This window comes from Agelaius tricolor, unplaced genomic scaffold, assembly GCF_023055355.1.
Source record: "Agelaius tricolor isolate 1412-34295 unplaced genomic scaffold, bAgeTri1.0.p SCAF_132, whole genome shotgun sequence".
Classification (NCBI taxonomy): domain Eukaryota; kingdom Metazoa; phylum Chordata; class Aves; order Passeriformes; family Icteridae; genus Agelaius; species Agelaius tricolor.
In genome coordinates, this window is record NW_027269392.1 from 129,541 (window position 1) to 144,871 (window position 15,331).

Here is a 15,331-nt window from a genome sequence, read left to right on the forward strand (position 1 = left end):
TGACGTTTAGTGAACTTGGGTGACATTTCCCGCCCCCTTGGTGACCCTTGGTGACATTTGACACCCCCGAGGTGACCCTTGGTGGCCTCTCCGTGTGTATCCCCAGACCTGGGGTGGCATTTCCTGACCCAAGGTGACATTTGATGACCCTAATGTGACATATGGTGACCCCGACGTGACATTTCATGACCTTGGGTGACATTTGGTGACCCCAAGGTGACATTCAATGACCTTGGGTGACCTGAGGTGACGTTTGGTGACCCCGCCATGATGTTTGGTGGCCCTGGGTGACATTTGCTGACCTTGGGTGACCTGAGGTGACATTTGATGACTCTGAGGTGACATTTGGTGACCCAAGGTGACATCTGGTGACCCTAACATGACACTTGGAGCCCTGGGGTGACATTTGGTGACCCCGACGTGACATTTCATTACTGGGTGACATTTGGTGGCCCTAAGGTGACTTTGAGTGACCCCGACGTGACGTTTCATGACCTTGGGTGACATTCAGTGGCCCTGGGGTGACATTTCCTCACCTTGGTGGCATTTCCCGCCCCCTTGGTGACCCCTGGTGGCCTGTCCATGTGTCCCCAGACCCTGGGTGACATTTGGCTGACCCTTGGTGGCATTTCCCGCCCCCTTGGTGACCCTTGGTGGCCTGTCCGTGTGTGTCCCCAGACCTTGGGTGACATTTCCCGCCCCCTTGGTGACCCTTGGTGACATTTCCCGCCCCCTTGGTGACCCTTTGGTGGCATTTCCCGCCCCCGAGGTGACGCTTGGTGGCCTCTCCGTGTGTATCCCCAGACCTGGGGTGGCATTTCCTGACCCAAGGTGACATTTGATGACCCTAATGTGACATAGGGTGACCCAGACGTGACGTTTCATGACCTTGGGTGACATTTGGTGACCCCAAGGTGACATTCAATGACCTTGGGTGACCTGAGGTGACGTTTGGTGACCCCGCCATGATGTTTGGTGGCCCTGGGTGACATTTGCTGACCCTGGCTGGCCCTGAGGTGACATTTGATGACCCCAAGGTGACTTTGGGTGACCCCAGCTGACCCCAAGGTGACATTTCCTGACCCAAAGTGACACTTGGTGACCCTAATGTGACCTATGGTGACCCCGATGTGATGTTTCATGACCTTGGGTGACATTTGGTGGCCCTGGGTGACATTTCCTCACCTTGGGTGACATTTGGCTGACCTGGGGTGACATTTCCCGCCCCCTTGGGTGACCCTTGGTGGCATTTCCCGCCCCCGGGGTGACCCTGGGTGACATTTGGCTGACCCTTGGTGGCATTTCCCGCCCCCAAGGTGACCCTGGGTGGCCTCTCCGTGTGTGTACCCAGACCTGGGGTGGCATTTCCTGACCCTAAGGTGACACTTGATGACCCCGACGTGACGTTTCATGACCTTGGGTGACATTCAGTGGCCCTGAGGTGACATTTCCTGACCTTGGGTGACATTTCCCACCCCCGAGGTGACGCTTGGTGGCCTCTGTGTGTGTGTCCCCAGACCTGGGGTGGCATTTCCTGACCCTAAGGTGACACTTGATGACTCTGGGGTGACATTTGATGACCCAAGGTGACCTATGGTGACCCCGACGTGATGTTTAGTGACCCTGGGTGACATTTCCTGACCTTGGGTGACATGTCCCGCCCCCTTGGTGACCCTTGGGTGACATTTCCCGCCCCTGGGGTGACCCTTGGTGGCATTTCCCACCCCCTTGGCGACCCTTTGGTGACATTTCCCGCCCCCTTGGTGACCCTGGGTGGCATCTCCATGTGTGTCCCCAGACCTGGGGTGGCATTTCCTGACCCTAAGGTGACACTTGATGACTCTGGGGTGACATTTGATGACCCAAGGTGACCTATGGTGACCCCGACGTGATGTTTAGTGACCCTGGGTGACATTTCCTGACCTTGGGTGACATTTCCCGCCCCCGGGGTGACCCTTGGTGGCATTTCCCGCCCCCGGGGTGACCCTGGGTGGCATTTCCGGTCCCCTTGGTGACCCTTGGTGGCATTTCCCGCCCCCTTGGTGACCCCTGGTGTCCGTGTGTCCCCAGAGCGCGCGCTGCTGGCCGGCCATGACGTCAGTGACGGGGGCCTGCTGGGCTGCGTGCTGGAGATGGCCTTCGCCGGCAACTGCGGCGCCACCGTCAGCGTCCCCGCGCCGCCGCCCGGCGTCACCCGTCAGTGACAGCAGCCACCCCCCCGTGTCACCCGTGTGTCCCCCGTGTGTCACCGATGTGTCCCGTGTGTGTCCCTAATGTGTCCCCAATGTCCCCAATGCGCCCCAGTGTCCCCTCAATGTCGCCAATCCCCCAGTGTCTCCAATGTCCCCCATGTGTCACCAGTGTCCCCAATGTCCCCAATGTCCCCAGTGTTCCCTCAATGTCGCCAATCCCCCCATGTCCCCAATGCGTCCCCAATGTCCCCTCAATGTCCCCTCAATGTCACCAATCCCCCAGTGTCCCCTCAATGTCCCCAATGCGTCCCCAATGTCCCCTCAATGTCCCCTCAATGTCCCCAACCCCCCAATGTCCCCACTATCCCCCCACTGTCCCCAATGCGTCCCAATGTCCCCACTGTCCCCCAACATCCCCACTGTCCCCTCAATGTCCCCAATGTGTCACCAATCCCCCAGTGTCCCCTCAATGTCCTCAGTGTCCCCTCAATGTCCCTAATGTGTCACCAATCCCCTCACTGTCCCCAGTGTCCCCAGTGTGTCACCAATGTCCTCAGTGTCCCCTCAATGTCCCTAATGTGTCACCAATCCCCTCACTGTCCCCAGTGTCCCCAGTGTGTCACCAATGTCCTCAGTGTCCCCTCAATGTCCCCAGTGTCCCCACAGTCCCCAATGTGTCCCCAATGCGTCACCAATGTCCCCAATGTCCCTAATGTGTCCCCAATCCCCTCAATGTCCCCAGTGCGTCCCCAATGTCCCCAGCGTCCCCTCAATGTCCCCACTATCCCCCCACTGTCCCCAATGTGTCCCAATGTCCCCACTGTCCCCCAACATCCCCACTGTCCCCACTGTCCCCTCAGTGTCACCAACCCCCCAATGTGTTGCCAATGTGTTGCCAATGTCCCCAATGTGTTGCCAATGTCCCCAGTGTCCCCTCAATGCCCCCAATGTCCCCAATGCCCCCTGATGTCCCCAATGTCCCCAAGCCCCCCAGTGTCCCCAGTGTCCCCTCAATGTCCCCATGTGTCCCCAGCGCTGGCCCTGCTCTATGCCAAGGAACCGGGGCTGGTCCTTGAGGTCCCCAATGTCCCCAACCCCAGCAATGTCCCCAACCCCCCCACTGTCCCCAATGTGTCACCAATGTCCCCAAAGTCCCCCAACATCCCCAACGCCCCCAGTGTCCCCAGTGTCCCCCTCAATGTCCCCATGCCCCCAACCCCCATGTCCCCAGTGTCCCCACTGTCCCCGCTGATGTCCCCGTGTGTCCCCAACCCCCTCAACCCCCCCACTGTCCCCGCTGTCCCCCGAATGTCCCCTCAATGTCCCCAGCACTGGCGCTGCTCTTTGCCGAGGAGCCGGGGCTGGTCCTGGAGGTCCCCAATGTCCCCAACGCCCTCAATGTCCCCTCAATGTCCCCACTGTCCCCAACCCCCCCCAGTGTTCCCTCAATGTCCCCTCAATGTCCCCGCTGTCCCCTGAATGTCCCCTCAATGTCCCCAGCGCTGGCGCTGCTCTTTGCCGAGGAGCCGGGGCTGGTCCCCAGTGTCCCCAATGTCCCCAATGTCCCCCAACATCCACAACCCTCCCAGTGTCCCCAACCCCCCCCAATCCCCCCAGTGTCCCCACTGTCCCCTCAATGTCCCCACTGTCCCCAATGTCCTCAATCCCCCCCAATGTTCCCAATGTCCCAAATCCCCCCAACCCCCCCAGTGTCCCCAGTGTCCCCTCAATGTCCCCAATGCATCCCCAATGTGTCACCAATCCCCCAATCCCCTCACTGTCCCCAATGTGTCCCCAATGTGTCCCCAATGTGTCCCCAATGTCCATAAGGTGTCACCGATCCCCTCACTGTCCCCAGGGTCCCCAATGCCCCCATGCGTCCCCAATGTGTCCCCTCAATGTCGCCAATCCCCCAATGTCCCCATGTCCCCAACCCCCCAATGTCCTCACTGTCCCCAATGTGTCCCCAATGTCCCCAGTCCCCCAGTGTCCCCTCAATGTCCCCACTGTCCCCAATGTGTCACCAGTCCCCCAGTGTCCCCAGTGTCCCCAATGTCCCCTCAATGTCCCCAATGTCCCTAATGTGTCCCCAACCCCCCACTGTCCCCAATGTCCCCCAACATCCCCACTGCCCCCAATCTCCCCAGTGTCCCCTCAATGTCCCCATGTCCCCAACCCCCATGTCCCCACTGTCCCCTGAATGTCCCCGTGTGTCCCCAACCCCCCCAGTCCCCCCAATGTCCCCTGATGTCCCCAGTGTCCCCCCAGTGTCCCCTGAATGTCCCCATGTGTCCCCAGCGCTGGCGCTGCTCTTTGCCGAGGAGCCGGGGCTGGTGCTGGAGGTGCCGGCGGCCGCCGCTGTCCCCGTGTGCCGCCGCTACCAGGACGCCGGTGTCACCTGCGTCCCCATCGGCCACAGCGGCCCCTACGGACCCCGCGCCATGGTGAGGGGACAGCGGGGACAGCGGGGACACTGGGGGGGTTGGGGACATTGGGGGAAATGGGGACACCGAGGGAAATTGGGGACAGTGGGGACATTTGGAGGTTGGAGACATCGGGGACAATGGGAACATTTGAGGACATCAGGGACAATGGGGACAATGGGGACATTGAGGATGGGGAACATTTGGGGACATTGGGGACACTGGGGGCGTTGGGGACAGTGGGGACATTTGGAGGTTGGAGACATCGGGGACAATGGGAACATTTGAGGACATCAGGGACAATGGGGACAGTGGGGACATTGAGGACATTTGGGGTTTGGGGACACTGGGGACACTGGGGGAAATTGGGGACATTGGGGACATCAGGGACAATGGGAACATTTGGGGTTTGGGGACATCAGGGACAATGGGGACATTGACGTTTGGGGTCTGGGGACATCAGGGACACTGGGGACACTGGGGGAAATTGGTGACATTGAGGGCGTTGGGGACAGTAGGGACAATGGGAATATTTGAGGACATCAGGGACTTTGGGGACAGGCAAAATTTGGGGTTTGGGGACATCAGGGACAATGGGGACACTGGGGGAAATTGGGGACATTGGGGGCGTTGGGGACATTTGGGGTTTGGGGACAGTGGGGACATTGGGGACATTTGGGGACATTGGGGAGAGGCGACATTTGGGGTTTGGGGACATCAGGGACAATGGGAAGATCGGGGGCAGTTGGGCACATTGGGGGCAATTGGGGACATTTGGGGTTTGGGGACATCAGGGACATTGGGGACATCGACGGGATTTGGCGACATTGGGGACATTGGAGACATTGGGGGGATCGGAGGTTTAGGGACATTGGGGACACTGGGGGACACTGGGGACATTGGGGACATCGGGGACGTTGTGGGGAGGTTGGGGACAGGGCACCGGAGGTGGCTCTGTCCCCTTGGGTGGGCGGTGGTGGCTTTGTGGTGTTGGTGTCCCCCATTGTCCCTCGTTGTCCCCGTGTCCTCAAGTGTCCCTCAGCAGGTGACAGTGGCTGTGTCCCCTCTCCCTGTGTCACCGTGTCTCTGTGTCCTCAATGTCCCCAATGTCCTCAGTGTCCCCATTCCAATGTCCCAAATCTCAATGTCCCCAAACCCCCTCAATGTCACCAGTGTCCCCAATGTCCCATATCTCAATGTCCCCACTGTCCCCAAACCCCCTCAATGTCACCAGTGTCCCCAATGTCCCTCAATGTTCTCAATCCTCTCACTGCTCTGTATCTTGATGTCCCCAATGTCACCAAACCCAAGTGCCACCATTCCAATGTCCCTCAATGTTCTCCATGTCCCCAGTGTCCCCAGTGTCCCCAGTCCCCTCAATGTCCTCCAGGTCCTCAGGGTCCCATATCTCAGTGTCCCCAAATCCAAGTGCCACCATTCCAATGCCACATATCCCAGTGTCCCCAATGTCCCTCAATGTCCCCAGTGTCCTCATTGTGTCCAAAGTCCCTCAATGTCCCTCAAGATGTCCCCAATGTCCCTCAATGTTCTCCGTGTCCCCAGTGTCCCCAAACCCCAGTGCCACCATCCCAATGTCCCCAATGTCCCCAATGCTGTCCCCGCAGGTGACAGTGGCCGTGGGTGGCCAGGAGGTGCTGGCCCAGCCCGTTGGGGACATTTGGGAGCAGACAAGTCCCTGTCCCCCCAATGTCCCCAACGTCCCCAATGCTGTCCCCGCAGGTGACAGTGGCCGTGGGTGGCCAGGAGGTGCTGGCCCAGCCCGTTGGGGACCTCAGGGACATTTGGGAGCAGACGAGTCCCTGTCCCCCCCAATGTCCCCAATGTCCCCAATGTCCCCAATGTCCTCAGTGTCCCCAATGTCCCCAACCTCCCCGCAGGTGACAGTGGCCGTGGGTGGCCAGGAGGTGCTGGCCCAGCCCGTTGGGGACCTCAGGGACATTTGGGAGCAGACGAGTTTCCAGCTGGAGCGGCTGCAGGCGACCCCGGCCTGCGTGGAGCAGGAGGAGCAGGACCTGGCCACGCGCTGGGGACCCGAATTCAGCGTCACCTTCGACCCCGACTACGTGGCACCGGTGGCGCGGAGCATGGGTGGGGACACCGGGGACACTGGGGGTGTTGGGGATGTTGGGGACATTGAGGGACATTGGCGGGATTGGGGACCTCGGGGACATCAGGGGCACTGGGGGTGTTGGGGACATTGAGGGACATTGGGGGGATTGGGGAGATTTGGGGACATTGAAGGACATTGAGGGGATTGGGGGACACTGGGGGACATTGAGGGGATATCAGGGGCACTGGGGGTGTTGGGGACACTGGGGACATTGGCGGGATTGGGGACATTGGCAGGATTGGGGACATTGGGGACACTGGGGGACATTGGTGGGATTGGGGACATTGAGGGACATTGGGGGACACTGGGGGGACATCGAGGACATTGGGGACATGGGGGGGACATTAGGAGGATTGAGGGGTTTGGGGACATTTTGGGGATTTAGGGTCATTGGGGACATTGGGGACATTTTGGTGACATTGAGGGGAGTGGGGACATTGGGGACATTGGGGACAGTGGGGACATTGAGGGGGTTTGGGGATAGTGGGGACATTTGGAGGATTGGGGACATTTTGGGGATTTTGGGGACATTGGGGGTTTGGGGACATTTTGGGGATTTTGGGGACATTTGGGGACACGGGGGACATTGAGGACATTGGCAGGATTGGGGACGTTTGGGGACATGGAGGGACATGGAGGGGATATCAGGGGTGTTGGGGACATTGGGGGCGTTGGGGACATTGAGGGGTTTGGGGACATTTTGGGGATTTAGGGGCATTGGGGGTTTGGGACATTTGGGGACATTGGGAGACATTGGGAGGATTGAGGGGTTTGGGGACATTTTGGGTCATTGGGGACTTTGAATGGATTGGGGACATTGGGGGTTTGGGGATTTTGGGGACATTGGGGGGGACATTGGGGACATGGGGGCATCCAGGGGACATTGGGGGGGACATTGGGGACATTTTGGGGATTTAGGGTCATTGGGGTCATTGGGGACATTCAGGGAATTGGGGGTTTGGGGACATTTTTGGGATTTTGGGAACCTTTTGGTGACATTGAGGGGATTTGGGACATGGGGGCATCCAGAGGACATTGGGGGGACATTGGGGACATTTTGGGGATATTTTGGGGATTTAGGGTCATTTTTGGGATTTTAGGGACATTGGAGACATTTTGGTGACATTGAGGGGCTTTGGGGACATTGGGGACATTTTGGGGATTTTGGGTCATTGGGGACTTTGAGTGGATTGGGGACATTGTGGGGGTTTGGGGACATTTTGGGGACATTGGGGGGTTTGGGGACATTGGGGACATTTTGGGGATCAATGGGGGATTTTGTTGTGGGGTTTTTTTTTGTTATTTGGGGGGATTTTGAGGCAACTTTTGGGAGTTTTTGAGGGTTTTTTTTTTGGATTTTGGGGGATTTTTGGGGGGTTTCTCTTGGATTTCTGGGAGATTTTTAAAACTTTTTATGGGATTTTTTTACTTTTTAAATTTTTGGGGTTTTTTGCCAGATTTTGCTGGGATTTTGTGCCATTTTTTGGGGTTTTTTCTGGGTTTTTTTGGCACTGCTTGGGGAGTTTGGAGTTCTTTGAGCTCTGCGGGATTTTGGGGGTTTTTGGGCGGGGCCGGTGCCGATTTTTGGGGTCCCCCAGAGCTGCCGGGGCCGCGCGTGGCCGTGCTGAGGGAGGAGGGCAGCAACGGGGACCGGGAGATGGCGGCGGCCTTCGCCATGGCCGGCTTCCAGGTGAGACCAAAAACAGCCCAAAAACAACCCAAAACAGCCCAAAAACAGCCCAGAAACATCCTCGGAAAACATTCCCAAAAACACCCGAAAACACCCCAAAAACACCCCCAAAACACCCCAAAACGACCCCAAAAACACCTCAGAAATCACCCCCCAAAACCACCCCAAAACACCCCAAAACACCCCAAAAACATCCCAAAACACCTCGGAAAACATCCCCGAAAACATCCCCGAAAACACCCCAAAACCACCCCAAAAACCACCCAAAACCAGCCCAAAACCACCCCAAAACCAGCCCCAAAACAGCCCAAAAACACCCCAAAAACACCTCGGAAAACATCCCCAAAAACAACCCAAAACCAGCCCAAAAACACCCCAAAAACCACCCCAAAACACCTCGGAAAACATCCCAAAAAACAACCCGAAAACACCTCGGAAAACATCCCCGAAAACACCCCCAAAACACCCCAAAAATACCCCAAAAACACCCCAAAACCAACCCAAAAAACGCCCCAAAACATCCCAAAACCACCTCGGAAAACATCCCCAAAAACCACCCCAAAAACACCCCAAAAACCACCCAAAACCAGCCCAAAAACAACCCAAAAACACCCGAAAACACCTCAGAAAACATCCCCAAAAACACCCGAAAACCACCCCTAAAACAACCCAAAACCAGCCCAAAAACAACCCAAAAACACCCGAAAACACCCCAAAACCACCCCAAAACACCCCAGAAACACGTCGGAAAACATCCCCCAAAGCATCCCCCAAAACCCCCCAAAACCACCCCAAAAACCACCCCAAGACACGCCAAAACCACCCCAAAAACACCTTGGAAAACATCCCCAAAACACCCCAAAACACCCTAAAACCACCCCAAAAACACCTGGGGACCCTAAAGCCACCTGGAGATCCCAAAATGACCCCAAAACCACCCCAAAACCACCTCGGAAAACATCCCCAAAAACACCCCAAAAACACCCCAGAAACACCCGAAACCACCCCAAAAACAGCCCTAAAACACCCCAAAAACACCTCGGAAAACACCTTGGAAAACATCCCCAAAAACACTCCTAAAACACCCCAAAAATACCCCAAAACACCCCAAAAACACCTCGGAAAACATCCCCAAAAACACCTGGGGAATCTCAAATTGACCCCAAACCACCCAAAACCACCCCTAAAACACCTCGGAAAACATCCCCAAAAACCACCCCAAAAATACCCCAAAACCACCCCAAAAACATCCCAAAACCACCCCAAAACCACCGGGGGCACCTCAAAACCACCCCAAACACCCCAAAACCCCTCCAAAAAACCGCAAAAAAATCAAAAAAACCCCAAAAAACCCCAAAACTCCCACCCCAAACAGCCCAAAATGGGAGCGATCCCAAAACAATCCCAAACCCAGGAGTCATTCCCAAAAAAACCCCAAAAACCCCAAACGACCCCAAAGTGGAGGATTTGGGGTCCTCCAGGTGGTTTTGGGGTCCCCGGGTGGTTTTGGGGTCATTTCTGGAAGTTTTTGGGGTTGTTTTGGGGTCCCCAGGTGGTTTTGGGGTGGCTTTGGGGTCCTCAAGTATTTTTCGGGTTTTTTTTGGGGTGTTTTGGGGGTTTTTGTGGGGGGATTTTCTGGGATAATTCCCATTTTTGGGGTTTTTTTTATGGGATTTGGGGAGGGATTTTGTGGGATAATTCCCATTTTTGGGGGTTGTATTTAATAAATTTTGGGAGATTTTTTTGGGGCGGATTTTATGGGATAATTCCCATTTTTGGGATGGGATTTTGGGGGGATTTTTTGGGAGGATTTTATGGGATAATTCCCATTTTTTGGGGGTTGTTTTTATGCAATTTTGGGGGGGGATTTTGTGGGATAATTCCCATTTTTGGGGGTTGTTTTTATGGGATTTTGGGAGATTTTTTGGGGGGGATTTTGTGGGATAATTCCCAATTTTGGGATGGGATTTGGGGAGATTTTTTGGGGGGGATTTTATGGGATAATTCCCATTTCTGGGATGGGATTTGGGGGGATTTTGGGGGGTGATTTTATGGGATAATTCCCATTTTTGGGGATTGTATTTAATCGATTTTAGGACATTTTTTGGGGTGGATTTCATGGCCCAATCCCCATTTTTTGACCTGTTCCGGCCGCCTTTCTTCCCATTTATTCCAAATTTTTTGGGCTCATCCCCATTTCTGCGTCTCCAGCCTCGGTTTTGGGGTTGATTTTCGGGTTGATTTTGGGGTTTTTTGGGGTTCCCAGGTGTGGGACGTCACCACCCAGGACCTTTGCTCGGGCTCCGCCTCCCTGGACGGATTCCGGGGTCTCGTTTTCGTCGGGGGCTTCAGCTACGCCGACGTCCTGGGCTCGGCCAAAGGTGACTCTGGAACCCCCAAAATCGCCCCCAAAATCTTCCAAAAATGCCCCCAAAATCCTCCAAAAAACTCCCCCAAAATCCTCCAAAAATGCCCCCAAAATCCTCCAAAAAACGCCCCCAAAATCCTCCAAAAACCTCCCCCAAAATCCTCAAAAAATGCCCCAAAATCCACCAAAAACTCCCCCAAAAACGCCCCCAAAAATGCCCCCAAAATCCTCCAAAAAAGCGCCCCCAAAAACGCCCCAAAATCCTCCAAAAACGCCCCCAAAATCCTCCAAAAAACGCCCCTAAAATCCTCCAAAAACGCCCCCAGAATCCTCCAAAAACACCCCCAAAATCCTCCAAAACGCCCCCAAAATCCTCCCAAAAACGCCCCCAAAATCCTCCAAAAACTGCCCCAAAATCCTCCAAAAAATGCCTCAAAATCTTCCAAAAAACTCCCCCAAAATCCTCCAAAAACGCCCCCAAAATCCTCAAAAAAATGACCCCAAAATCCTCAAAAAACTCCCCCAAAATCCTCCAAAAACGCCCCCAAAATCCTCCAAAAACTCCCCCAAAATCCTCCAAAAATTCTCCCAAAATCCTCCAAAAAACGCCCCCAAAATCCTCCAAAAACTTCCCCAAAAACGCCCCCAAAATCTTCCAAAAATTCTCCCAAAATCCTCCAATAAAACTCCCCCAAAATCCTCCAAAAAAGCCCCCCAAATCCTCCAAAAAACTCCCCCAAAATCCTCCAAAAAATGCCCCCAAAATCCTCAAAAAACGCCCCCAAAATCCGCCAAAAACTGCCCTAAAATCCTCAAAAAACTCCCCCAAAATCCTCCAAAAAAAGCCCCCAAAAACGCCCCCAAAATCCTCCAAAAATTCTCCCAAAATCCTCCAAAAACGCCCCCAAAATCCTCAAAAAACGCCCCCAAAATCCTCCCAAAACTCCCCCAAAATCCTCCAAAAATGCCCCCAAAATCCTCAAAAAACGCCCCCAAAATCCTCCAAAAACTCCCCCAAAATCCTCCAAAAATCTCCCCCAAAATCCTCCAAAAAAATCCCCCCAAAATGCCCCCAAAAATTCCCCCAAAATCCTCCCAAAAAAGCCCCCAAAATCCTCCAAAAACACCCCCAAAATCCTCCAAAAACTGCTCCAAAATCCTCCAAAAAATGCCTCAAAATCTTCCAAAAAACTCCCCCAAAATCCTCCAAAAACGCCCCCAAAATCCTCAAAAAAATGACCCCAAAATCCTCCAAAAACTCCCCCAAAATCCTCCAAAAACGCCCCCAAAATCCTCCAGAAAACTCCCCCAAAATCCTCCAAAATCGCCCCCAAAATCCTCCAAAATTCCCCCAAAATCCTCCAAAAATGCCCCCAAAATCCTCCAAAAACGCCCCCAAAATCCTCCAAAAAATGCCCCAAAATCCTCCAAAAATCGCCCCCAAAATCCTCCAAAAAACGCCCCCAAAATCCTCCAAAAAACGCCCCCAAAATCCTCCAAAAACGCCCCCAAAATCCTCCAAAAAACGCCCCCAAAATCCTCCAAAAAACGCCCCCAAAATCCTCCAAAAACGCCCCCAAAATCCTCCAAAAAACTGCCCCAAAATCCTCAAAAACGCCCCCAAAATCCTCAAACCCAAAATTCTGCAAAAAACAGGAAAAAAACCCCTAAAGGATTTTCCCGTTTTCCCTCATTCTTTCCCCAATTTTCCCATTTTTCCCACCCCCTCAGGATTTCCCCATTTTTCCCCCATTTTTCCCCATTTTTCCCCCATTATTTCCCTTTTTCCCCCATTAATTTTCCCAATTTCCCCATTATTTTGCCCATTTTTCCCTCTATTATTTTCCATTATTTCCCCCATTATTCCCCCATTAATTCCCCCATTATTCCCCCATTATTTCCCTTTTTCCCCCATTAATTTCCCCCCATTAATTTTCCCAATTTCCCCATTTTTTGCCCATTTTTCCCTCTATTATTTTCCATTATTTCCCCCATTATTCCCCCATTATTTCCCCCATTATTCCCCATTTATTTCCCTTTTCCCCCCATTAATTTTCCCCATTTTCCCCCCCATTTTTTCCCAATTTCCCCAGTAATTCCTCCATTATCCCCCATTAATTTCTCCTGTTTTCTCCCCTTTTTTTCCCCATTAATTTCCCATTTTCCCCCCATTTTTCCCCCATTATTTCCCCCATTTTTCCTCCATTATTTGCCCCATTTTCCCCATTATTCCCCCATTATTCCCCCATTAATTTCCCATTTTTCCCCCATTATTTCCCCCATTTTTCCCCATATCCCCCCCCAATTTTTCCCCCAATTTTTTCCCAATTTCCCCAATTATTTCCCCCATTATTCCCCATATTCACCCCCAATTTTTTCCCCAATTTTTTCCCCAATTTCCCCCCATTTTTCCCCATATTCACCCCCAATTTTTCCCCAATTTCCCCATTATTTTCCCCATTATTCCCCATATTCACCCCCCAATTTTTTCCCCAATTTCCCCCATTATTCCCCCATTATTCCCCATATTCACCCCCAATTTTTTCCCCAATTTTTTCCCAATTTCCCCATTAATTCCCCCATTTTCCCCATTATTCCCCCATTAATTTCCCAATTTCCTCCCATTATTCCCCCATTATTCCCCATTTTCCCCCAATTTTTCCCCCATTTTTCCCCATTTTCCCCCATTATTTCCCCCATTATTCCCCATATTCACCCTCAAATTTTTCCCCCATTTTCCCATTATTCCCCCATTGTTCCCCCATTATTCCCCATATTCACCCCCAATTTTTCCCAAATTTTTCCCAGTTTCCCCGATTTCCCCCCTATTATTCCTCCATTATTTCCCCCATTATTTTCCTTTTTCCCCATTAATTCCCCCAATTTCCCCCATTATTTCCCCCGTATTCCCCCATTATCCCCCCATTATTCCCCCATTTTCCCCCCATTTTCCCCCCATTTTCCCCCATTATTCCCCATATTCCCTCCCAATTTTTCCCCCAATTTTCCCCCCATTATTCCCCCTTTTTTCCCCATATTCACCCTCAATTTTTCCCCCAATTTTTTCCCAATTCCCCCATTATTCCCCCATTATTCCCCATATTCACCCCCAATTTTTTCCCCATTTTATTTTACCCCCATTATTCCCCCATTTTTCCCCCATTAATTTCCCAATTTTCCCCCCATTTTTTCCCAATTTCCCCATTAATTCCTCCATTATCCCCCATTAATTTCGCCCGTTTTCTCCCCATTATTCCCCCATTAATTTCCCATTTCCCCCCCATTATTCCCCCACTATTCCCCATATTCATCCCCAATTTTTTTCCCAAATTTTCCCCAATTTCCCCCATTATTCCCCATATTCCCCCCCAATTTTTTCCCCCAATTTTTCCCCCATTATTCCCCCTTTTTTCCCCATATTCACCCCCAATTTTTTCCCCAATTTTTTCCCCAATTTTTTCCCAATTCCCCCATTTTCCCCCATTATTCCCCATATTCACCCCCAATTTTTTCCCCATTTTATTTTCCCCCCATTATTCCCCCATTTTTCCCCCATTTTTCCCCCAATTTCCCCCATTTTCCCCCATATTCACCTCCAATTTTTTCCCCAATTTTTTCCCAATTTCCCCATTAATTCCCCCATTAATTCCCCCATTATTTCTCCCATTATTTCCCCATTTTCCCCCCATTAATTTCCCATTTTTCCCCCATTATCCCCCATTATTCCCCATATTCACCCCCAATTTTTTCGCCAATTTCCCCATTAATTCCCCCATTATCCCCCCATTATTCCCCCATTAATTTCCCATTTTTCCCCCATTATTTCCCCAATTTTCCCCCATTATTCCCCATATTCACCCCCAATTTTTCCCCAATTTTTTCCCAATTTTCCCCATTTTTCCCCCATTATTCCCCATATTCACCCCCATTAATTTCCCATTTTTCCCCCATTATTTCCCCCATTTTCCCCCAATTTTTTCCCCAATTCCCCCATTATTTCCCCCATTATTCCCCATATTCACCCCCAATTTTTTCCCCCAATTTCCCCATTATTTCCCCCATTATTTCCCCCATTATCCCCCATATCCCCCCCCAATTTTTCCCCCATTTTTTATTTTTTCCCCAATTTCCCCGTTTTTCCCCCCAAACTCCCAGGCTGGGCCGCCTCCATCCTCTTCAACCCCAAAGTTCGCTCGGAGCTCGAGCGGTTCCGGACCCGGCCGGACACGTTCAGCCTCGGGGTGTGCAACGGCTGCCAGCTGATGGCGCTGCTGGGCTGGGTGGGGACAGGTGAGGGACACCTGTGTCACCTGTGTCACCCCTGTGTCACCTGTGTCACCCCAATGTGACCTCAGTGTCACCCCTGTGTCACCTGTGTCACCCCAATGTCACCTGTGTGTGTCACACGTTCAGCCTTGGGGTGTGCAACGGCTGCCAGCTGATGGCGCTGCTGGGATGGGTGGGGACAGGTCAGTGTCACCTGTGTCACCTGTGTCACCCCTGTGTCACCTGTGTCACCCCAATGTC

The 15,331-nt window shown here is 52.9% G+C and overlaps 1 protein-coding gene across 3 annotated transcripts in view; it reads left to right on the forward strand.

The window, feature by feature from the left end:
* Positions 1–15,331, forward strand: part of PFAS (phosphoribosylformylglycinamidine synthase) — a 96,144-nt gene that overhangs the window by 72,575 nt on the left and 8,238 nt on the right. For 2 of the 3 annotated variants that reach the window (XM_071420270.1, XM_071420271.1), the window contains exons 22-27: positions 2,071–2,196; positions 4,491–4,636; positions 6,514–6,724; positions 8,345–8,436; positions 10,703–10,817; positions 14,960–15,094. In XM_071420270.1, the coding sequence (XP_071276371.1) occupies positions 2,071–2,196; positions 4,491–4,636; positions 6,514–6,724; positions 8,345–8,436; positions 10,703–10,817; positions 14,960–15,094 (825 nt within the window). The remainder of the gene's footprint in view (positions 1–2,070; positions 2,197–4,490; positions 4,637–6,513; positions 6,725–8,344; positions 8,437–10,702; positions 10,818–14,959; positions 15,095–15,331) is intronic. The other variant, XM_071420272.1, reaches the window with a different exon arrangement.